The sequence below is a fragment of the Ictidomys tridecemlineatus genome, chromosome 6 (assembly GCF_052094955.1).
Source record: "Ictidomys tridecemlineatus isolate mIctTri1 chromosome 6, mIctTri1.hap1, whole genome shotgun sequence".
Taxonomy (NCBI): domain Eukaryota; kingdom Metazoa; phylum Chordata; class Mammalia; order Rodentia; family Sciuridae; genus Ictidomys; species Ictidomys tridecemlineatus.
The window spans coordinates 72120268-72143939 of NC_135482.1; the positions used below are offsets into that span (position 1 = coordinate 72120268).

Below are 23672 nucleotides of genomic sequence, written 5' to 3' on the forward strand. Positions count from 1 at the left end.
GCCACATCTCAGTGCTCTCCTCTAGCACATCCTCAAGTTGTTGTGAAATGTTGGTGTAGAAGGTCAGATTACCAAAGCTCTGAAATATACTAAAGAAAAATAAGAATAAATACAAATTGCCTTCCCTTAAGCGTGGGATACCAATATGATTTCAGACATATATTTGGCACATTCAGACCAGTGAATAAAGCTACCAATGTTTGTCTAAGTTTTAGGTACCCAGCATTCCATTCTATCAACCCTTTTAACTCAGGTCCCAAACCTACTTACTCATCTATTTTGAAAGACTGTTCTTCTGTATCCTGTATTTCCCATTTTAGTGCCACTGTCCTTTTCCCAATTGTTTCTCTTTTTTTTTTCAAAATTTTATTGTTTTAAATTTATTCTCATTAGTTATAAATGACTGTTTGACTCCTTTCTCTTCCTAACCTTCTGTATTAAAATCCATTACCAAATCATGGTGCTCTGGCTGGGCTCCATCTCCCAGCTCCCCTTTCTCAGCCACCTCCCTCCTCCTATTCTCATTTTTGTTGCCTAGAAACTAAGATTTTCTATTAACCTCTAGTCTTTCTCACCTCCCTTTAAAGGCCCATCTTCAGGAACCTCAGGGACACTTTGAGGGCACGCAACACTCAGTTCAGTCTCTACAACTTGCCACATTCAGACAGTCACCTATCTTTTATACTTTGAAGCTCTTTATTTCACTTGAATATGATGGCTCTGCTTCTAAAACATAGAATGGAAATCTTAATAGTAATGCTGTCTTCCTTTCAGACAAGCACAGATCTGATCTTGCTGCATTAGTCATTTTCTCAGCTGTAACAAACTATCTGACACTAGATAGATTATTTCAAAAAGAGGTTTATTCATTTCATAGTTTTGAAGACTTATGAAAGCCCAGGAATGGGCAGAGCTATCTATTCATATCCTCTGGTGAGGACCCCATGACTGCACCACAACAGCATGGCATAGAAGTGCAAAGGGAACTGGCCATGTGCACAAGGGGCCAATATGTGGTGTGGCCTTGCTTTATCCCAACCCAACCTGATGAGAACTAAATCCCACAGTGGAAGGTATTAGGTGGGGGAAACCATCCTTGGAGCATTATTCACCTCCAAGGATGGTTTCCCCCTCCGAACACCTTCCACTAGGCCCTACCTCTTAAAGACCCACCACCTCAACAACACCACATTGTGGACCATGCTTCCGGTCAGAGGGACACACTCGAACCACATCCAAACCATAGCACTTGCCTATCCTCTTTCGCACTTGAAGGTTTCTACTGAGTATAAAATAAAACTTATTTTCATAGCTTGCCACTAAAAATCTCTAATGATCTGCTCCTTCCAATTTTCTGATCTCCTACTCCTCTTGCCTTTCCCAAAGTGGCCCCTGCTTGCCCCGGGCCACAGGAACACTCTAGATTTCCAAGATTCTGCCCCTTTGCTTTCACTGTCTTCAAGGCCAGAATGATGCACCCCAATCTGTGTCTCTGGATGTTGGAAGAACAGCTCCACCCTGCTGTTCCTCCTGAGGATTTGTTGGGCTCCCTTGGCAGTAATCCCCTCCCTTTCCTGGTTAGCCACTGCATTGTTTCTCACTGTGTACTGACACATTCTGAAGAGTTTAAGCCCCTGGAAGGTCAAAGTCCTGCCTTATTCTCCTTTAGAGTTCCCACTGTACCAGTAAAATGCTTTGAACCTTACAATGCACTTGGCAAGCTCGGGGATTTAACTGGATGGTCACTATCAAACACTGGGTTAATTTACTACTCCTGCTACCAAAACGTCATTAGTGATTTTCAATTACTTATAAGAGCTACATTTTAAACTTGCAGATTAAATTATTTTAATTTAATTTAAAACTAATCCCATGTTTCTGACATTGATACAGTAAAAATAAACATTGATGGAAAAGGATTTGGTTCCTTAGAAATTATATTTATGAGTACATGACTCAAATGGGTACAATAATCCTGTCTTTTTATTCTACTCTAGCTTAAAAAAAAAGAAAAGAAAAAGATTATTCATTGTGTTATGGCTTAAAGATTTCTTTGTTATAAAGCTAGAGGAAAAAGTTTATCTAAAAGTTTATTTCAGTATTTGCTAGAAAGGTTGAAAAAACAGTCTTTAGAATTTAAGCAACTTTTGCTCTGTGGAAAAGTTTGTTTGCATTGTTCTCGGCACTCCAGTCCCACTTTAAAAGCATCCTGAAGCAAGATGTGTTTAGGAAAAATGCAGCCGGTACTTTTGGGATCACGTAATTTCCTGAAAAGTAATATTTTTGGTTGTATAATTTGCACCTGAGTTAAGCATAGTTCCATAGCCTAGTGGTGTGAACCATATTCAAATTAGTCAATTTCCATACTTCTTGGAGGGTAAACTTTTTTGCCTGGAAGTGGGCTTGCTATCTTGGGAACAATAAAGAATTAAAAGATAGAGGAAAACAGCATTTTACTCTATTCTCATAATTAGACATATATCTAACAAAGAGCAAGAGACAATATCTAGTATAATCAGATACCAAAGGATTTAGTACAGATAAAGACTCATCTGTATTCAGAGGAAATAGCTCTAAGCTTGCTTCTTTCTACTATGGTCGCTACCCTTTGCTCATATACTATCACTGGAAATGTAAATACTTGTCTGACTTTTCCATTCAATCAGTATCAAGCAGTAATGATTTTTAATTCTTTTTAAAAATATATCTCACCCACCCCATTTTATTTGGGTGTTCCATTCTCATATGGTATTGAAGCATCTCCATTCTGCAATAACTTTCTAATTGTTCTCTCAAAGTTACTAGTACTGATCCTTGACCACACAATTTAGCCTGCTCACATGACTCAGTAGCTGCTCATTGTCTAGTTAATTCAGTTCAAACATCAATCATGACATTTAAAAGACCCTCTACAAGATGCCTAAATTCATTCATTTACTCATTCATTCTCAACATTTATTTCTTAACACATTATGTGTCAGGCACAATACTGAGCACTAAGATATTATTTCCACTGAAAGATTTATTTTATTAATATGGAAAGAACCCGGAATCTGGTTTTCTTACTGGCCATATAATTTGGGGATAATTCTTTCACCTCTGTAATCTGTTGGTTTCCTTCTTTACAAATGGGCAAACATCCTGCTTGCCCTACTTTGCTCACTTAGTGTCTGGGAAAAGTAAACAGAAGTAAGAACACTGAAAATGTTTTGCAATTTTTAAAGCAATGAACAATTAATTCCTTTGCAATTTTTTTTAATTATCCTGGAAAAAATGCAGTCAATTAACATAGGAAAGAAAAAAATCGGTTCCAACTGAGATGTCTGTGGAAGGCTTTCAAGACACAGTGTTTTCAGAGCTGGTGTTGCGAATATAACTGGGCTTTCTCCTGCAGATATTGAGGAATCTGTCATTAAGGACTTCTAAGCAAAGATGCTAGAAAACACAAGGTACTGGTAACAGAGTGCAGATGGCTTGAAGCATAGACAACAGAAACAAAAGATAGGTTAGGAGTTGTAATAAAACACAGGTTTAATAAATCCAGAACATTGGTAGTAAAGAAAAGAAAGAGTGGAGGTGAAGGAACCCCAGATTTTGACAATTTGCATGAAGTGATTGGGAATTTAAATTATCTAACCTTAATAAAATCAGAAATTCATGTCCTCAATTGTACCAGCCATGTTTGTACTGTTTGATAGTTGCATGTGGCTAGTGGCTACTGCACTTAATGGCACAGATATAGAATATCACCATTATCACAGAAATTTCTATCAGATAGTGAGGGTTGAGGCCATTTTTCACACAAATGAAAGGACCTGCCTCCCTTTTGATTAGTTCCATTTGCCCCTCAGTGGGTCCGAGTATTTGTATAGCATACGATCATTAATATTTCTGAAAGTGTGGACCACATAGGCCACAGCCAATCTGACAGCTGTTCACAGATATGTCCTATGGTCAAAGTCCCAGAATAGCTCCTGTCATCCTTGTGACCAAGGTCAATATGAAAGAATGTTTCTTACTTTCCTGTTTCCCTCAAGGGACCGTATTATCCACAGTACTAAAATTACCCCATAGATCCCTGGGCAGTCAAACTCCCTCAGGGGAATTTACTCAAAAATAACTTGTATCATATTATTTGATCAAATTTATTTCATTTTGAATTTTGTAAGAAAGTGAAAAATCAGTATCTGTTAAAAAATGGGACTGTATCGTGTCTTTAAAGAAACAAGTCCACACTTGAGTTTCCTCTAACTCAGACATGGAAACCTCAGGAGACAGGAGGAATAGCAGCCAAAGCCTGGTAGCTGCCAGTGGGCAGGTTTTATTTGTCCCCTAACACATTAAATAATGTAATTAAACAAATGTTTTGTGAGCACTGCAGATATATCTTGCTGCTCTGCAATTTGTTGAACACAAAGATAACATTCAATAGATCCAAGAAAAACCTGGGAAGATTGGGCCTTCCAAAATCACTATGGTTTTGGCTTCAGTTTACCATAATGGTCAATTTAATTATCGACTATCACAGAACATAAAATGGGTCATTATCATAGCTCATCAGGCGGGAGAAAATTCTAACATGGATGGCATCTGATATAATTGATTCACCAAAATATCCCTGAACTATAAACATTGTTACAGCTATTGAATTCATCTTTTAAAGATTAAACATTTCAGAAGGATATTGAATTTTAAAACATGCTGAATAATGTTCCCTTATAAAAAGGAGACTCTGTTTAGTAAACCTAGCTAATTAAAGCATTTAATAAATGGGGGAAACCCTCCACTTTAAATCTCTTGTTGGTACTAGAGAATTCTCATTTGTTCTTTCAGAGAAATAATCAATTGAAGGGCACATTTTTCTTTTCTTTGTTCTTTCCCATCAATTTTAATGGGTACAGAACATCAGTCACACAAAATGTAATGGGACAAGAAGATGGATGAGTACATCTGAAGCCACTAGTCACAGGACAGAAAACATCCTGATGAGGTGACCGTGGCAATGCAGAGTTCAACAATATGGCCTGGGCAATATTTAGTAAGTGAAACTATGTCGCTGCATGATTTGGTATTAGCACTCAGCAAAATCAATCTCCAGGTACAATTCATCACATTTCCATAGGTCAGACTTTCAAAGTCACATTCTCAAAACATGCTCCAATGACACCCTTAATTCCAGAAAATGATTTAAACTAGCCACAAAGTAGACGAAGAGGAGAACAATCTAACCTCAAGGAGCCTGACCTTGTCTCTAAGTGATTAAAATTCCTTTGGAGAGGAAATTTTATTATGGCCTAGAAATTATGTCCACATATAACAAGATGAGCTGGTGTCGGCTTGGATGTTGGGCACTGAGATTTCTCCTTCAGAACCAAGGCAGTCCTTCTCTGGGGCCGAGGATACTGGCTGCTGCTGCCTCATAGCTTTTTTCTGCTTTTAGAGCTGCCCTCAGCCTAAGGGAGTCCCTATTGTTCAAAGCTGGGTCCACTTCCCAATGGCAACTGCATGCAAAGAATAGACAAGGTGAGAGAGTGCAAAGGCTTCATGGCTCTGCCTGGCTGGGAACAACTGTGAAGAGTCATCCCTATTGAAGAGTTCCCTATGATTAGCTGAGGTCTCTATGACAGCATCCCAGTTTTACCTTTTCTCTCTGCCCAATCCTATTTTCTCCATTCCCTGCCTGGAATTCTTGAAATGACTGCCCCAGCTACTGACAGACAAATCTCTATCTCAGGGCCTATTTGGGGGCCCATTTAACCCAAGACACCATAAATCATCAAAATGCTTTTCCTTCAAAACAAATTATGATCACTTAAATTCTGGACTAAATGGAATAAATATGGAATTCAGGTTTACAATTATTAAATAACCTACTGTTATTTTGGTAGAACTTACACAGACAAAAAGACAACTTTTATTTAGTTTTTAAGAAAATGTAAAGTGTATTCCATTTAAGAATTGAAAGTATAAGCCAGGTGCAGGGATGTAAGCTTCTAATCCCAGCAGCTCAGGAGGCTGAGACAGGAGGATCATGAGTTCAAAAGCCAGCCTTAGCAAAAGTGAGGTGCTAAGCAACTCAGTGAGAGCCTGTCTCTAAATAAAATACAAAAAAAAAAAAATAGGGCTGGGGATGTGGTTCAGTGGGCAGGCAAGTGCCCGTGAGTTTAATCACTAGTACCACACCAACCAAAAAAAAAAAAAAAAAAAGAATTGGAATTGACATTCTATTTGCCAGAATACATTCTATTGACATGTGTAACTAAAGAGAACAAATTTTTAAAAACTTTTTTTTAAAGAGTTGCAGTAAGGAGCTCAATTCTACAGGGTGTCTATATCCACGTGTAGTCTAGTAGCTAAAGTGTGTCCATGTCTTTAGGGGCCAGGACATCATTTTCTAGGAAGGATGGCTTCCTTTTGGGGGTATTCAAGGCAACATTAGGCATGATATAATTACCTATTGGTTCTTTCTTATGACTACTGTGATATTATTAATAATATGTAAATAGATAGTTCCCTAAGCTCCTGTTAGCCATATTTCTTTGTCTCCTGTGCCTTCTAAAAGCAATAATTTATTACAGGATATTAAAAAATGAAACTCAACCTATGTGAAACATATCAATAGAAGATTCTACATCTCAAATTATTAAGTGTTTTTCCCTCTCTCAGAATTTTCTGTGATCTATGAAACACAGATAATACTGTCCAGAAAGCTGTGAATACTTCAAAGACGTCAAAGCAAACTTCAAAGTGAGGAGCCAGTTTTAAAATTATTTTCTGGTTGTAGTGGAAAATGAAAACCAGGTATTTGTGGTGCAAAGAAGAAGGGGAAAGCACTCGGGAGCAGTCATTAGCACATTGATAATATTGTTACTGGGTGTGCTCAAAGACACCAGTGGGAGACAAAGTGGTCATGTTTCTCAGCCTCAGACAAAATCTCAATTACTCAGCCAGAAAATGGTAATCCATCAAGAGGGTTATTTCATGGGTTGTGATGGTCTTAGAAATTGCAGAAGAGGCTATTTATGTATACTATTTGATTTAAATGCTTTTATTCTTTTTTTTTTTTTAACCAGTTACAAAACCACAGTTCATCTTCTTGAAACTCGGGACTTAGTTACTTGCTTTCAGGAGACTGGAATGATAGTATAAAAGATGTTTAAGGCAGCTTTTTTATGTATTTACACTGAACTTAATTTCAACCATTTTCCAATGTAGTTAGTTTCCAAATAGATCCCATAAACCTGAAAAAAATGGAAAGTCACTGACTCTACTTAATAAGTTACTCTATGTAGAAATATCATACAAATGAATCTGTCATATTTATATATTTGTGGAGCTTATTGGTAGTGACTGGTGACATTCTATTTCAGTAGGTAGAACTGAAAAACACTATATTAAGCCAGGTAATTTGTGCCAAATCATAAAGAGATACTCTAAAATGGGAGACCAATAGAGTAGAAGAAGGAGAATGAGAGGAGTAGGAACAAAGCATGGGTAAGTACAGCAGAATGAATCTAACTCATTACGCTATTCTTCCAGCCATGAATATACCACAATGAATCTCCCTTTCATATATAATTGTAATGCACTAATTAAAATAATAATGATGATGATGAGATCACTAGAGTAGGCTAAGCAGATCCAGGGAGGCAGGAGGAAGGAGCAAAGGGAAAGGAAGATACTGGGGAATGAGTTTGGTCAAATTATGCTATGTGCATGTATGAATATGACATAATGAATATTATGTCCAATATTATGCATAAAAAATTATGCTATGTACATGTATGAATATGACATAATGAACATTATGTCCAATATTATGCATAATTATAATGCACCACTTAAAAATTATAACAAAGAAAGATATTTTCTGAGACTTTTTAGTCTAAATTTAACCTACAATGAAATATGACTACATTGAATGGAAATATTGTCTTAGTCTGTCAATTGTACTAACTGCATTAAGTGAAATTTTTGGTGCAATGCCAAAAATTCCTCAAAAACTTAAACCTGACTTTTACAAATTGTGAAAGTTTGAATAAATTTACCCATAAGTAGACATCCCACCCTAACATACAGTTCTTAAAATAGTCACTATAAATTAGTAAAAATATCCTTCCTCCCTTCTTCTTTGGATTTCCCCAGAATCTAGATAAGATTCAAGGCAGACATGGAAAATATGTTTAGCATTTTGTTCAACAATTAGTTCAGAGTGGATTTTTTGGGGGGAGTGAAAACTTAATCTTGGTTAAAAAATAACTTTGCAAAAACTTAACTTCTTTTTTTATCTGAAGTTATCTGTGTTCCCTGAGTTAGTTTCTTAAAAAGCTTAACTGATACTGGATATAAAGGTAGATTATCTTTACTCTGATTATATTCTTTGCGGTTCAAAGAATATCCTAGCTGTAAAGAAATAGCTTAATATAAGTGAAAGAAATGTGATTCGGTGTTACTAGAAAATATATTCTCAGTATTTTATTAAATTGGATTAGGTTTTATTTAGAGTTTAAAATTTTTAAAATAATTTTAATAATGCTCTTAGGCTAGTATTTGCTATAAGTGATCTTAATTGGAATATTTGCACTTGGAAAAATTCTCATATTAGTGCTAGATTATGGAACCCAAAGGCATCATCATTAGGGAAAATTTAGGCAATTTCCAGTTTATTTTACTAGCATTTGCCATAATTCTTTTTATTTTTAAATTCTTTTTATTCTAAGTAGAAGCATATATAAAAATAGTTTAACAATTTAGCCACACTTTTACTATTTTAAAGATGAACATAAATCGGGGATGAGACTGTGGCACAGTGGTGGAATGCTTGCCTAGCCTGCATGAGGCCCTGGGTTCAGTCCTCAGCACCACATAAAAAAAAAAAAAAGAATAACAAATGAAATAAAGTTAAAAAAAGAGATAAATATAAATCATGCAAAAATAAAGAGAAGTATTATTGAGCTGCTCTTACACCAAAGAGCACTTTCAATTTTATACAAGATAGCAATTTTATACAAGATAGCAAAAACATGACAATTAATAAATCAATAATCAATAATCAATTCACTTAGTCACACACAGAATAGTGTTTTGTTTTATACTATATAACATATATTATATGTAATATAATATGATATATGATAAACAGTTTTGCTTATAGTACACACACACACACACACACGTGTGTGTGTGTGTGTGTGTGTGTGTGTGTGTGTGTGTGTGTCCTATTTTAGGCACATTAATTTTTATTTGTACTAAAGCAAATCATCACCAGAGTGACCTTTAAGGATACTTTGTCCCTTTCTCTCCTACGGAACCACTGTTGCTCCTGGCACTATGCTTATTTGTGTATAGCTCTATTGCTGAGGTCTGTTACAAGAAGCACTGAGGGCAGACAACAACTTTATTATGCTCTTATGTCACCTACATCATACTATTCTGCAACACACAGCTCATGTGGGCTTAGTCCTTCACATTTGACTCAAGAAACATCATGCGGGTACCAGGGAAGAGTCTGAAGATGTAGTGGTTGAAGATAGAGTTTTTGCCCTCCAGAAATTCAGAGACCATTGGAAATCATAAGCAAGTCAAATGATAGCATTTTAGGATGTTATGACAGACATAAGCCTGGGTTACCTTGGAAAGAGAAAAGCAAGGGTTTACTCAATCCAGGGACTCCAGGAAGTTTTCCTGGGAAAAGTGATACCTGACCTACACTTCAGGGAGAGCTATACAACTTAGCTGAAGAATTATAGGGAGCTTCTTGAAAGAAAAAAAATGAGTAAAAGAAAACTAGCATTTCCCATAATGATTGCAGATTTTGAGATAAGATCCTGGGGTACTGGATCTACATTACTTGGGTTTTGACATCTTCAATCTGGGATAAGAGGCAGGGAAGTGGAGCATGGTAGGTGTAAAGGAAGGGTCAATAGTGTTTTTGGTTCTTTTTGAGAAAAAAATTGACCATTTTACAAATCAATTCTAACACATCTGTTATCTCCAGTATTTTATTATTTCTGAAATTGGGATGTAGCTTGCAATCAATATGCATATTCAAATATTCAAATTAACCCTTCCCCCCAAAAAAACTGTTCTTAAATTTGATAATGAGCCTTACAATTAAAATGTTTCTTAAAACAGATGACATCTTTAAAACCAAGAAAACTTTATTTTTATTTTATTAATAATAAAAATTATTAAAGCACAGTCTCTTTAATAATTTTGTTTTCAGAGGGATCTCATTTGGATATTGGGGAAAATAATAAGGTAAGATTTCTGTAGGAAATGCAGTTGTTATTATGTCTCTACTCCCTAACTCAGTCTTATTGAGTACTTGCTCAGTGTCAGATACCTTATGAGGTGGCAAAGTTGTTCAGATACAGCAGAACTACTTACAAACACAGACACATCTGACTATATTTCAAATTATGATGTATCCTCAAAGAGGAATATTGGAAAGAGATAATTACACTGTCTTGGGTTCATAGAAAACTTCACATATGGAAAACCTTGAATTGAGTCATAAAGAATTGGGTTTTCAGGAGCGCAAGGCTGGGAAAGTCTCTCTAGGAAAAAGGTACTTTGTGTCCAAAGGTAAAGAGAGGGAAGAATCACATTGTTTCCAAATAGGAAATTGTAGTTAAGTTTGGCTGAAATTTGAGCTGTTAGGAGAAAATGAGGAAATGGACTATGGAGGCTGTTTGATGATGGACATGGATTTATGGAAAAAATGGTGAGAGGTGTTCAAGCCTTCATATTGATGAGTTATTGTAGATGAAATGATTTGATTTAAGCTGCTAAGGGGATATGGAAATAAGTAGCAGAGAGGACCATTTTTTCTCTTCTTATACCCAAAAGAACAACTTCCATAAATATCAAGGAGAGATATAAATAGCATTTTTTAAATTCTTTATCTTCTCTCCTCTCTCCCTCCCTTCCATTTCTTTCTTTTTTCTTCCTTTATCAGCTATTTACTGAGTACCTGCTATATGCCAGGAGCTCAGTATTTCTGGATCAATTTAGTGGATAAGTATGGAATACTCAAAGGGAATGAAATATTGAAATTCTAATAAAATGAATGTGGATATTAGCATTTGGCAGATTCTGGTCTGAATTCCATTTGTTCTTCTTACTGATTTTTAATTTGTCACTTGATCACTTGTGTCTTAGTCTTCTCATCTGCAGAGTGGGAATGATGTTACTTATCATCTCATAGGGTCATTATTATATTGAAATGAGATCATAACTATAAAAGTTGTTATTCATGGCATGCTTGTAATGTGTTCTAGCCTTTAAATGTATTCTCTCACTTAATCATCAAACACTCTTAGGTGGGTATTAATCTATTAAATGTAGGCTGATGATGTTAAATAAATCACATTGAGAAAGGGAATAAGTGGCATTGTTGATAGATTTGAAAGCCTCTGTTTTCATTGTTGTTTTCCTGTGCACAGTGCTGTTCCTATGAACTATACCATGCATGGTATTTAGTACTACTTATGGCTCAGTAACACCTCATGTGTTAAGTTAGTGAACATTTCCCTTATTTCCCATGTTGTCTTAACATTGAGGTACATATTTACTTAGGCAAAACTGTCTTCAAGCATTACAAATGAGTCACTAAGGACTTACACAACATGCTCATGGATTGAATGGCAAACTTATTGACCACAGGTCAACTTAACATGACTGTGTTCTTTTAAGTAAAGTGCCAAGAAAACAATATTTATACATATTCTATGATATAAATTGACCTCAGACTCAATATGATTGCATCCTTAGAGTGTACAGTGTCCTGTGGTGATGAGGGCACTAAGTTCATTCATTTTTGCATGGAGATCAAGAACTTCAACAATGATACACATCCCATATTCTAGTTTAGTAAGGCTTTTCTTCTAATTTTCCACAAAGTCATCTTTCTATGACTTTGCTTTTACAATATATCCTGGACACCAAATACTTACTTTTGACTGAATGAATATACAGTATCATACTTCATTAAGAAATTAATCTTGCTCTTGATCAAGCGCATTCCAAATAAGAGTCATAGTTAAGCTGTTCCATAAAGTCCCCTAGACAACCCTTGCCCATACAGAATTGTTCTTTCTCTGCAGTGTCCCTTGCTAAGGTCACACATTTTAAAATTTTTCTTCTAATTGCTTTGTGATGACACATTCCTTCAAGATTAGATTGAGCTTATACTTCCTTTTAATCCTGTATTACTATCTACCAGAGACCTAAGCACAAAGCAAGTGTGATTATTTACAGTTATTCAATGGGATACACACTTTTTCAAACTTTCTTTTCTTTAGAAAATATAACCTCTGCATTCTACTAAGTGTACACTTTAGGAAAACATTATCACTGCTTATAACAGTGATCTTTCATCTATGTATTTATTATTTTTTAAAACCATACTGTTTTAAAGATTCTCTGTTCACATATCCTTGAAAAGAGTCTTTTTTTTATTTATTTTTTAAATAAAGATACCTGAAATAGACAATCAAATGGCTTGGGAGTGAGAAAGTTTACTTCAGAAAAACATCCAGCTTCTATTTAAATGAGAGCCAGTTTCCAACAATGTTTCTATAAAGCTACAAAAAAGCAGAAGGGGTGGAGGGAGAAAGCTTTACAAGGATCCAAACAAACATAAAGCAAGATTTACAGCTTGTTACAGAATGGCACAGATTAGCAATTAGACGTTAGATGTCAAAACACAGGAGAATACGAGGCTGCTACCTTTTGAGCAATTTGTTGACAGAAACAATGAACTCTTCATAATAACTCTTTTGAAGCTGGTATTGCACATTGGGAGAGTTAGAATGAGGAGAGAAGTCATGAGTACAGCTGGAAGGAGATAAAGATGGAACAGGTTATATTGATGACTTTGGAAATGCTGTGTTTAGATATGAAAAACACAGCTGCACCTGAATTATCAAGAATTGTAAATGTGTAGACAAAATTACTACCCAGTGATACCTAAATCCACATGAGTCCCAGTTTCTTAAGAATAATGTCTAAAATTCTTAAGGTTGACGTCTAGGATGGAAAAAGAGGAAAACATTGTCTGCGAAAGCTGAAATGATTGAGGCAACCCCTGTTCTAGATACCAAACTCACTTTCCCCCCATGAATTATAAGCATTTCAAGAGTACAGTTCTGTCACGGAGCCACAGCCTGGAAGCCTCTTCTTGAGTACCTAGTGATTTAATTCTGGTGCCTTTCTCAATCATTTAATAAGATTGATTGAATACCTACTAAATGACTTGTGAAAATTCAATATGTGAAAATCTACTTATGTAAAATGAATGTACTGGACGGTGATTGACTGTTGTGGAGGGATTTTTCACTATCAATTAATCTTCATACTTGCTTAATAACTCTTGTAAAGTTAAGAAACTACTGTTTGCTAAAGATATTTGGTTCACTTGTTACCATCTAACCTGACTGAAAATAACCAATGCGCTTTTGTTTAGTAATTATGTAAATTAGAGCATGTGTTTTTGAAAAATATTTTCAACATAAATTAAAATTAAAGAATTTTCTTAGCTGGGCACAATGGCACATGCCTATAATTCCAGTGACTTGGAAAATTGGGGCAGTGGACTGCAAGTTCCAGGCCAGCCCCAGCAACTTAGGGAGGCCCTGTCTCTCAGTAAATAAATTAGTGAATAGATAAGGCTGGGAAAAAATAAAATGAGTGGTAAAATGCCTCCAGGCTCAATCTCTAATCCAAAAGTAAATAAATAAATAATAAAATACAAAGAAAGAAAGGAATAAAGGAAGGAAGGAAGAAAAATAGAAATTTCTCAGTCAGATATCTTATTTCCTAAAAAACAAAATCAGGTAAATTGAAGAGTTCAAGATCTCAATGTAACTACTAACATGTCTCCCTTTCATATAATATGGAACAGGGAAAATATTTTCCTGCAGTTTTTTGTCTAGTTGTGTAGTTACAGATGGATTATCTTCTCCTATGTCTAAGTCAATTAAATAAATCATAAGAATCTAAAAAAGATTAAGTATATATTCTAATGATTTTAAAGGAAAAGTGAATATAAATTTTTAATGTTCACACATTTTTAGTATTTTTGTATTAAAAAAAAAAGATTAAGAAAAGTTATACTCTAATGTTAGCAGAAACTCCATTGTTGATAACCTGTCATATCTCAATTTCTGGAAAAATGCAGTCAATCTCTGCTTCAACTCCAGACACTTCTGGATTATTTTTTTTTTCACATTTCTGTACTGAAATGCTTTGTAATCATCACCAGGTTATGTTGTCTAGGAAGCCAACTCTGAGAGTAGATTATGCAAGATGTTTACTAAGAAGTCTTTGTTATTTTGCAAGGGAGAAGAAGAAAGTAGGATTGGACAGAGGAAGACTGAACTAACTATGAGACATGCCCATCAATGGCCCTGAGGCTCTTGAGTTTGAATTGACACTCAGAGTCCCAAGTGAGGCTAAGATAGACAGACCCTTTTTATCCGTGTATCAATCCGTCATTGGAGGTGAACTTCTCAGGAAGGGAATGAACTCAGGTGAGGGGTTCTCTGACTACCATAGTTCACAAAGAGTAAGAATTAAAGTCTTTCCCTGCACATGCTCCTAGCACCCCGGGGCCAGTCCTTTCCAAAGAGGAATCTGGTAGCGCATCACATATTTTCAAATGTAAAGATATTGTAGCTCTTGGGCTGGGATTGTGGCTCAGTGGTAGAACACTCGCCTAGCATGTGCGAGGCCCTGGGTTTGATCCTCAGCACCACATAAAAATAAATAAATAAATAAATAAAGTAAAGGTATTGTGTCTGACTACAACTAAAAAATAAATATTGAAAAAAAAAGATATTGTGGTTCTTTAGTTCTTAGTTACTCCAATATACCTGGCTGTAATAGCCATTACCTTTCTAAAACTCTCTTCTCTGGACTTATCCTATAACTTTCTGCTTATTCTCCTAGCTCTGTAACAAATTCAATTTTTCGTCTTCCTTTCTTCTCCTTTGCCTGTTTCTCAATATTTTATCTGTGGCTTGTAACTTCTCACTTTTCAATTCTTCCCATTTTTTACATTGGCCTAATGGTCTCCTCCAACAGACACACATATGCCAGGTTTCTGTTTTGAAGATTCATGGTTCAATTGTCTGATGAACATTGCCTAGATAGCCCCGAAATGGCATTAACAGCCTTCCTGTTCTTTCCAGAACTCACCCCCCTCTCCTCATTTCTTCTCTCTGTAAACTTCACTACATCTACTCAATCTCACATGCCAAAAACCTACTGAATTTATGTCCTCGGGGGTCTCAATTTGACCCTTTCTTTGCATTCTAAGATTAACATACCCTTTGCAACAGCCTCCCAATTGATATTGCTTTTCATTGTCTTGACTTCCTACACCATCCCTACCCACTTATCAGAGGCTTTTTCTGTTTAATAAAACAAAAACAAAACAAACAAAAAAAGAGAACAAACTACAAACAAAAACTTAAAATCAGCATGAAAGACCATCTAAGGTGTGGTATTATCCACTCTCAGGCCATGTCTGTGGAGCCTCCTTCCCTGCTTCTGCTTTCATCACACGTCCTGCTTATAGTTCCCCACCACAAATCCATTCCCATGTAGCAACTATTTGCCACATCAACGGATCTTTTTGCCATTCCATCTTTTTGGTTTCCTCTGCCTTTCCCTCTCCATTCCCAAGCTGCCATCATGTTGAGCACATTCACACTCCTATAGACACCCATCAACTTATATTTATTTAATGCTTCACTCACCATATTACCCGGAGAATCTTTGCTTATGTATCTCTCCTCTGATGCTAGACTGTGGGTTTCTCAAAAGCAAAGACTGTTATATTTGTCTTTGTGTTCATCATAACAAAATTTAGGACTTTCCACATATGAAGAAGTCAAAGTTTGTTGAAAATTCATTCAACTGAATCACATGTCTAGAGTTTAAGGCACCTGATAGGTAGTCAACAAAAGCAAGACATAATCTATTAGACATAATATGTTGTTATGTGTCTTCACCTCTCTTCTGGTTGTAGGGAAAGATAGCTTAGTCAAGCAAATAAAATGGGAGTTTATTATGGGAGTGTATTACATCTGGGGAAAGAGGTCATTCTCTCAGGGTCTGCTACTGGTTTTTTAGGCTTCTCTTTCTTATGATCCTTCTGCTTTATTTCTCAGATGTTTCTGTTTCTTTGGGTAGGTCTGATCCTCACAGATGTGGTGAACCACCAAAATCCAAGCTCCCAGCTCAAAGCCTTCTCTGCCTGTCTATCTGTCTCTGTCTCACATTCTCTCTCTCTCTGCCTACGTTTGTATCCTAATCCCATTACTAGTGACCTAATTCCCATGATAAATTTCTGAGACTGAAAAACATCTAATTGAACCTTCAACTTCATGCACAAAGTGCTAATAAACTGCTAGGTATGGGGCTGAGAGGAAGGCAATGATATGGCCCTTTTCCAGAAACTGTTCATGAGACACTTACTTGCAAAGAGCCTGTGGGTGAGCAAGGCACTGTGTGGATCTTGAGAAACTGCTGAGAAAGAGCAAAGGAACACCTGAACTGACTTCCAGATGCTTACATTCAGTCATTCACAACTGACTATACTACATGGCAGACAAATGTGAAAAAGAAGCTCTAAAACATGCAAATCAAGGTTACCAGAATCCCAATGTGGGAGAGTCTACTTGTTTTGTTCATCAATAATTGCTGAAGTTTCTCTGCCCAAGGAGCCATCTGAATAACTAGTTGCAGAAAAAAGTAATCGCGGAGGTGGATATAGAGAGTGTTCCACAGAAATTCAAGGAAAGGAAATAACAAGTTGTAATGCTGACTTAAAGAGAAAAGCAAAAGCAAAACAGAGAAAGATCTGGAAGGATAAGGATAAGAATGGAGAGACAGAAAATTGTATGGGTGTCTACAGTCAGCCAAGTAGGGCCTTGAATACTGGAATAAGAAATTTTTATTTCATTTTATAGGAATCAAAAGTCATTAAACACTTTCTAGAAAATTATTACAGCAGCAGCAATCAGGGTGGACGAGACTACTAACAAACTGAAGAGGAAAGTTCTCAGCATGCTTTCAGAGCAAGTTATTGAAGGATCCATGGTGGAGAGAAGGCAGAAACTGAGGCCTAAGAATGAGAAGAAGAAAACTAACCAGGAAAGCTATATGTGTAGATGCAGAAACAGAAGTGTCCATTTCCACTCATTGGTTCTGAATTTTCTTGAAAACCAGTAGGGTGAGACCTTCACTAGCTAAGAAATGTGGGGGAAAACATGGCGTTTGGGGAAAGAGGTTGAGATGCTGAATTGGGCTTGCATGGTACAAGACAAATATGAATTTCTCAATGATCTAGGGTGGTATCTAGAGAAAGGAAATTATATAAGATTCAAGGAACACTGTCAATAGAATTGACATTCACATATGTAGAAATTAGGGGAAGGGATTAGACAACTCCTTACTGATAAAGAGTTTTTATAAGGAATAAAAAAGCTGATGCTGTGGGCAAGAGTACCCAGTGCCGTGCCAGGATACCATAAGTGCTCTCTGTCAGCTGCTGCCAATGTGGTAGTTACCATGAATGCAGGTTCTGTTCCAGCTGATGATACTGATTCATGGATGCAGATGGTGGGCAGCCCTCTGAGCTGTGCACAAATATTCAAATTAATAAATCATCTCTGCTTGTGCCACAGTGTTCACAAGAAGAGAACAGACTCCCAGCAGTGACATGGCCTGGAGAATCAGCACTGTGCTACTTTTGCTTTGCTGAGATTGAAAGCAAATTAATTTCCTTTCTCTAATTTGGCAAGTGAATTAGAACAGAATCCTGCCTTATTACATTATAGGATTTAAATGAAATCCTATAAACACTTTTCTGTTAACAGCATGAACTTTTAAATATTTGCCCCTGCTTTTACACACTATTTAACACCAACAAACATCCCATTGATAACTTTTATCACAGAATCAATCAAAAAGTTACATTTCATCTCTAAGAAAAATCAGGCCAAGAAGTCATTAGATTAGGGAATTTATTATAACATCTCACTCCGAAGTAAAACTGTTATTAGGTTAGAAATGCCTTACAAGTAGCTCTTTTGGTCCAGGTGGTTATTTAATCAGATTAATATGAAACAGGCAATTCAGTTCATGTCAATAGAAGGGCACTGTTCAAATTACCCACTTATTAATTCTTAAGAGGTTAATAAATAACCTACTTTGAATAAAATAAATCATTGCAGAAAATAGTTCCTTTCCTGGCACATGTAAAAGTTAATAGATGCATAAAGAGGCATGAAGACTATTTGGTGGGAAGGTTACTAAATCTCCCCAAACCCTGGATTCTTGCATCCAGGTTCATATTGGACACTCATTGGCTCAGTTCCAGCTGAAAATAATTGTCTGGAGGCAACATTCCATTTCTTCTGCCAATTGAAAGTCTCAGCTCCTCCATAGTAGCAAAAGACAAAAAAAAGAAACAAACAAAAAGAAAAAACCAAAAAATAAAAACTTGACCTCATTTCACACCTCAAGCACATCATTCTGTTTCATCAGATTCCTCAGTGAACACATTTGCTTTTGTTTACTGCAGTTATAAACCTGAAACTGTATTCTAGTTGGTCTGTGTTACCAGGTCACTAAATCTAGAAAGAAAATGTGACAAAGTTCAACATCATAATGATTCTATTATAAAGAAATAAACGTTTTACTGTTGGGCATGCATTTAATAGCCACCTCTAGTTTTGCATTGTCACATTCCCTGCTAAACTTTGATTTGCCTAAGCTGTTAAGAAATAATAACCAAAGAAACAAAAATGCAGGTGGTTTGAGAATTACAAGTGTTAAATGCATAGGATTTGGGCAATCAGGTGTTAATATTTGTGTGAGCTAATCTGTTTTAATATACCAGCTAGAAATACTCAGCCTTCCAATCTCAAGTCACTTTTGTAAACAGAATACTCTCTTACAGGGGCAGCTATGTGCCCTCCTGAACACCTGGTTAAGAACTTGTTCACTTTCATGTGTGTTCTGAGATGCCTTTCCTCCCAATAAAAATAGAAACTAGTTTGCAGCACCACACGGGGCTCCAGTGTATTATATGAGCCTATCACTGGTTTCCTTTGATATCTTATCTATTCCATTAACTCAATAAAATAGAAGGCAAAGCTGGGGACAAACTGTGGGAGGGATCCTCTTGGAAAGCACATGCAAGACCTTTAAGCTGGGCTTTTAACTTATCTAATAAAAACCAGTTAAATGGAAGCTAATACTTCATTTTTCACCCCCTTTATTAAAGATCATAAGTACTGCAACTCAGTGGTGGAGAAAATAAAATAAATATATGGAGGAGTACAGGTAGAGGCAATAAAGAGTATGGCTTATCTATTTTCTCAAGATTTAGGAAGCACTTGAAGGCAAAACTCACAGACAAGCATTTTAAAAATCCATAACAAAGGCTCCTGTGCCTTAGCAAATACAGTGGTCCTTTCAGAATGCAGTAATCCTATTTGATTTCTTACTAGAATATAAACAGCTTAACCTAGGCATAATGCTGGGGTTGGAGGTCGCCAGCTATCACCTCTGCCATATTATACTTTTATATCATTTAGTAATTTATAGGGAAAAAAATAGATTCATGAATCTACTTCGTTGCTCCTTGACCACCCAAAGAAAAACAATACTATAACTCAAACTCCAACAAGCAAACTAAAGGAAAGTGTTCCACCTAGAGACTGTTTTCATGAATCAAAGTGGATGAGAGCTTATCCAGAAAATGAATATTATTTTAGTCCATCCTTGCAACTTTGTAGTAAAAAATAATAATAAAAAGAAGCAAACGGTATTGCCCCTGGTGTAATTAACAATGTTAATCTTCTTTTTCCTCTCTATGGTGATAAAGGAGTCATTTTTATATTTAATTAATGCAGAGGATCATTTTGGAAACTGGCTAATGAGCCTCTGATCACATTACCATGAAAATGTGCATTAACATTGCAACTGAGGAGGCTGTTTCATGTGTAGCAAATCCACTTTGTAATTAGCCCACTGTGAAATGAATCACGTCAGGGAGAATCTGAGGGAACCAGGAGGCAGTGGGCACTTGGCTACTGCTGGGCCACAGACCACCAACATCCCAAACATCATCTTTTACCAGAAATACTGTCTATAAACAAAAGTAGTAGTGTCACATCTGGAGCAAACTGGAAGAAGGGGAAATAAACTTTATTTTGCCTGACAAGACGTTTGTACTTGAGCGTTTACTCCCAAGGGAACCTGCTCAAATACAATGGTAAATTAACAGAATTCTATTAAAACTATGAAAGCTGTGTATATGACTTTCTTATTTTTATTCTGAAAAGTCCCCTGATACACATTAAAGAAATACATAAACTAATATACTTTTTCCTAGGTCACATATAGATACTATAATAAGCTCTTAGAATTTAATTTTCAGGGCTAAGCAGGCAAAAGAATTATTTAAAAAGGATCCAAGATCAAGTAGTAAAAATATTTCTTTATCTCTTTTTTAAGCCAAGACATGTCAAATATTTTTTTTTCTTTTTTAACACACACACACACACACACACACACACACACACACACACACAAATACCAGGTCTTCCTCTTAAACCAAAGCAAAAATTCCTAATTAATCAAATAATTTCCTCTGGCTAACAAGATTTGGCAAGAAACTTTTCCTGTCTATTCAAAATAACTGAGATCATAGACCTATTAAATCCCAATATTTATGCAGACAAAGATACAACTGATTTTCAAATGTCAACACTATTCCAAAATGAAAGAGGTATCTCAAAGTATTACAGAGATGGATCTCAGTTTTACTCCTCTCACTTGACTGACATCTTGGCAGCAGATACACAAAATGTTAAAAAGAATCCCACAGGAAGTCATCTGAAGGGGGAGTGGCAAGGAAACTGAAAACTGCCACCCAAACCCAAAATAAAAAGCCCCAAACCAGCACATCTGCCCTCAATTTTGAAATGTACTGAAAGCCAAAATAAAAACAAAAATAAAATAAAATAAAGCTAGCCAGAATTCATTTACCACCTCTCAGACAAACACAAAGCCTGGCTATTTAGTTGCTGGTATTAGACCTGCACTCACCTGGGAAACTTCATAGAGCAGTTTGTAGTGTTCCTCTCTTTTCTGAAAAGTGCACAAATTGCAGCCCATTCTAAGAAGCAGAGAGAGAGAGCAAATCTTCTAATTTCCCCAGAACTGAAAGGCAAGTGAACTGAAAGGGAATCACCCTCCAGACTTGACTACTGTTTTTCATCAGTCACTTCAGTCCAGAAACACAGACAAACCGCTGTTAGCTGGAAGCATGAGCCAGGGTGGTGTGTAGCAGCATGCTCTTCTTCGCTTTCCCTAAGTATCTTGCACTCACGGATACACACACAGAGTTTCCAGTCAGTTCATGGCAACACTCCCCCTGTCTCTGCATCAGTGCACATGACTACACAGATTCCAGCTCATGAATATTAATAGTGCCTCATTGATTATTTATGACAGAACATGTTAGCAGGGAGGGGTGTCATAGCTGCTGCTGATGACAGATGAATATTCACTAATTAAGAAGCAAATGTAGTGTGGTTAAACAAAATTCACTTGTGTCAATACCATCTCTGTTTATTAAGGATAGAGGGGTTGAGCACAGGGCATTTCAAAAAAGAGCACACACTTAATTTCTCTATTGATAACAGTTTTGTAAGAAATTCAGAAATAGAAATGGACTTAGTTCACATCTCCATGGTTTTCAACAATGAGAAAAATATTTCAGCATTATAAACTCTAGAGAGAAATGAATAGGTGCAATTACTGAAATTTGCAAAATAAACCTAGAAGCCAAAAAAAATGGGGGGTAATATGAGAGAGGAAAAAGAGGTGGGGGTTTCATTCATTTCTAATTCTGATCCTATAAAAATAAATAATTAGTTCATACACAAACACTGTTACTTACTAAGAAGGAGAGAAAACATAGTCTAAATAAAGAACATTTAAGCAGGTATGAGTACATGATACTATACAGATAATAAATATTTTAATTAGATAATAAGGGCATTTCTGTTGAATATAAATTTGTAGCACTGTAATGCATGTAGATCTATATTTAAAAAATAGATAAATATAATGCTTTTTCTGAGAAAAATTTCAAATACATATGGTATTTATGCTAATTTTATTAAAGTCATATATAATATTTCAGAAAGCTGACAATGGCAATATTTAAATTCGAATGTAATGCAGTGATGCCATTTAAGATTCTATATTTAGCATTCATAATGTGAAAAGGTGAAAGACTTATAAACTAAGCTTAGATGTTTAGATAATAGAAGTAATACATTTAATTTCACACTCTCAGAAATACTTAAATTGTATTGCAAGCTGGCAGTTTTTGTCCCTTAAAGATATACTACAAATAGCCAAAGCAGATAATAAAAGAAAATTCCTTTTGTTTCCACACTGCTTTATCTACAACCTCTGCTAATTAAGAAGTATGTCCTTGTTCCAGCACATCTTTAAACTGGACAGGATAGCAGGTGGGTTTGAAAGCAAAAATAATTACTTGGAAACTGATGACTCTGGTTAGGAATTACACTGGATCTTGAAGATTTTTAATTGCTCAACACTTAGGTATTGCTATGTTTTGGGGTCCAATTTCCTAAAAGTGCTTTGTCAAATGTTTAGAATCGATAACAGGAAATGATTCTAATGAGCACTAATTGTTAACAAATTGGCTTTGCAACTATCAACACCTCAACACCAGTAAGTAGCGAGGAGATGAGCAATCATCTGCTGCTCATGGGTTGTTTCCCTTGAGATGTAATAATCCGATTTTCTGGGCCTAATTTCACCTAACAACTTGGCTGGAAGCCAAGCTGAGGGACCTACATGAAAGTGGCACCATAATTGGGAACAATGTGTTGTGAACAAAGTTCTCCAAATTAGAAACCACTTGTAGGAGACATTCATTAAGGTGTGACTCTCTTATGGGAAAAATGCATTCAAGGAGGTATATGAAGGGAAATCATGAAAATCACCAGTGGCCACAAAGAGAAGCAAAATCTCTATGTGCAGTAGTTGTAAAACATATGTTTTTGATGCTTATTAAAGTCTTAATTTTCAGAGTCCTTCTGTCAATTCCCATGAAGTGTTATTTTGGTAGATTTCACATCTTCCAAGAAAACATTGAGTCTTTTTTTTTTTTTTGAAGGGTTCTGTATTGCTAAATTCTGAATAGATATCTGATTATCAAGTATGTAGATTCAGCATTTTAAAAGCCAGATCAAGGACTTAGAATGCAATAAGGCAAGGATGGCTCACCTATCTATCAAAGGAAGTGTTTGCCTCGTGCACTGCTATAACTTCATCATTCTTTAGTGATGAAAAAAGTTATAGGAAACAATGGTCAAAGCTGCTACTTATGGCAACTTTCTGATCATAAAATGTTATACCTGGGTTTTAAGAAAAATTAAACAATGTAGCTTTAAAAACCATTTTCTTAGTGATCAAAAAGTGAAGAATGGACATTCCAGTGAAGGAAGCAATTACACTTGAGGTGATTCTCTCAGTAATTCCTCTTGGCTGTTTTCTTTATTCATCATTGGTCCCTCTGTTCTTCTGTTTCTATCTCAGGAAGCAAGAGC

The 23672-nt window shown here is 36.0% G+C and overlaps 1 protein-coding gene across 2 annotated transcripts in view; it reads right to left on the reverse strand.

Moving 5' to 3' along the window:
* Pdzrn4 (PDZ domain containing ring finger 4) overlaps positions 1-23672 on the reverse strand; it is a 351420-nt gene that overhangs the window by 114270 nt on the left and 213478 nt on the right. The window contains exon 1 of one of the 2 annotated variants that reach the window (XM_040280800.2): positions 21130-21452. The exons of the other annotated variant lie outside the window; for it this stretch is intronic. Within the exon in view, the coding sequence (XP_040136734.2) occupies positions 21130-21198 (69 nt within the window). The 5' untranslated portion in view covers positions 21199-21452. Of the gene's footprint in view, positions 1-21129; positions 21453-23672 lie in introns of those variants that run through there. 2 annotated transcript variants of the gene reach the window in all.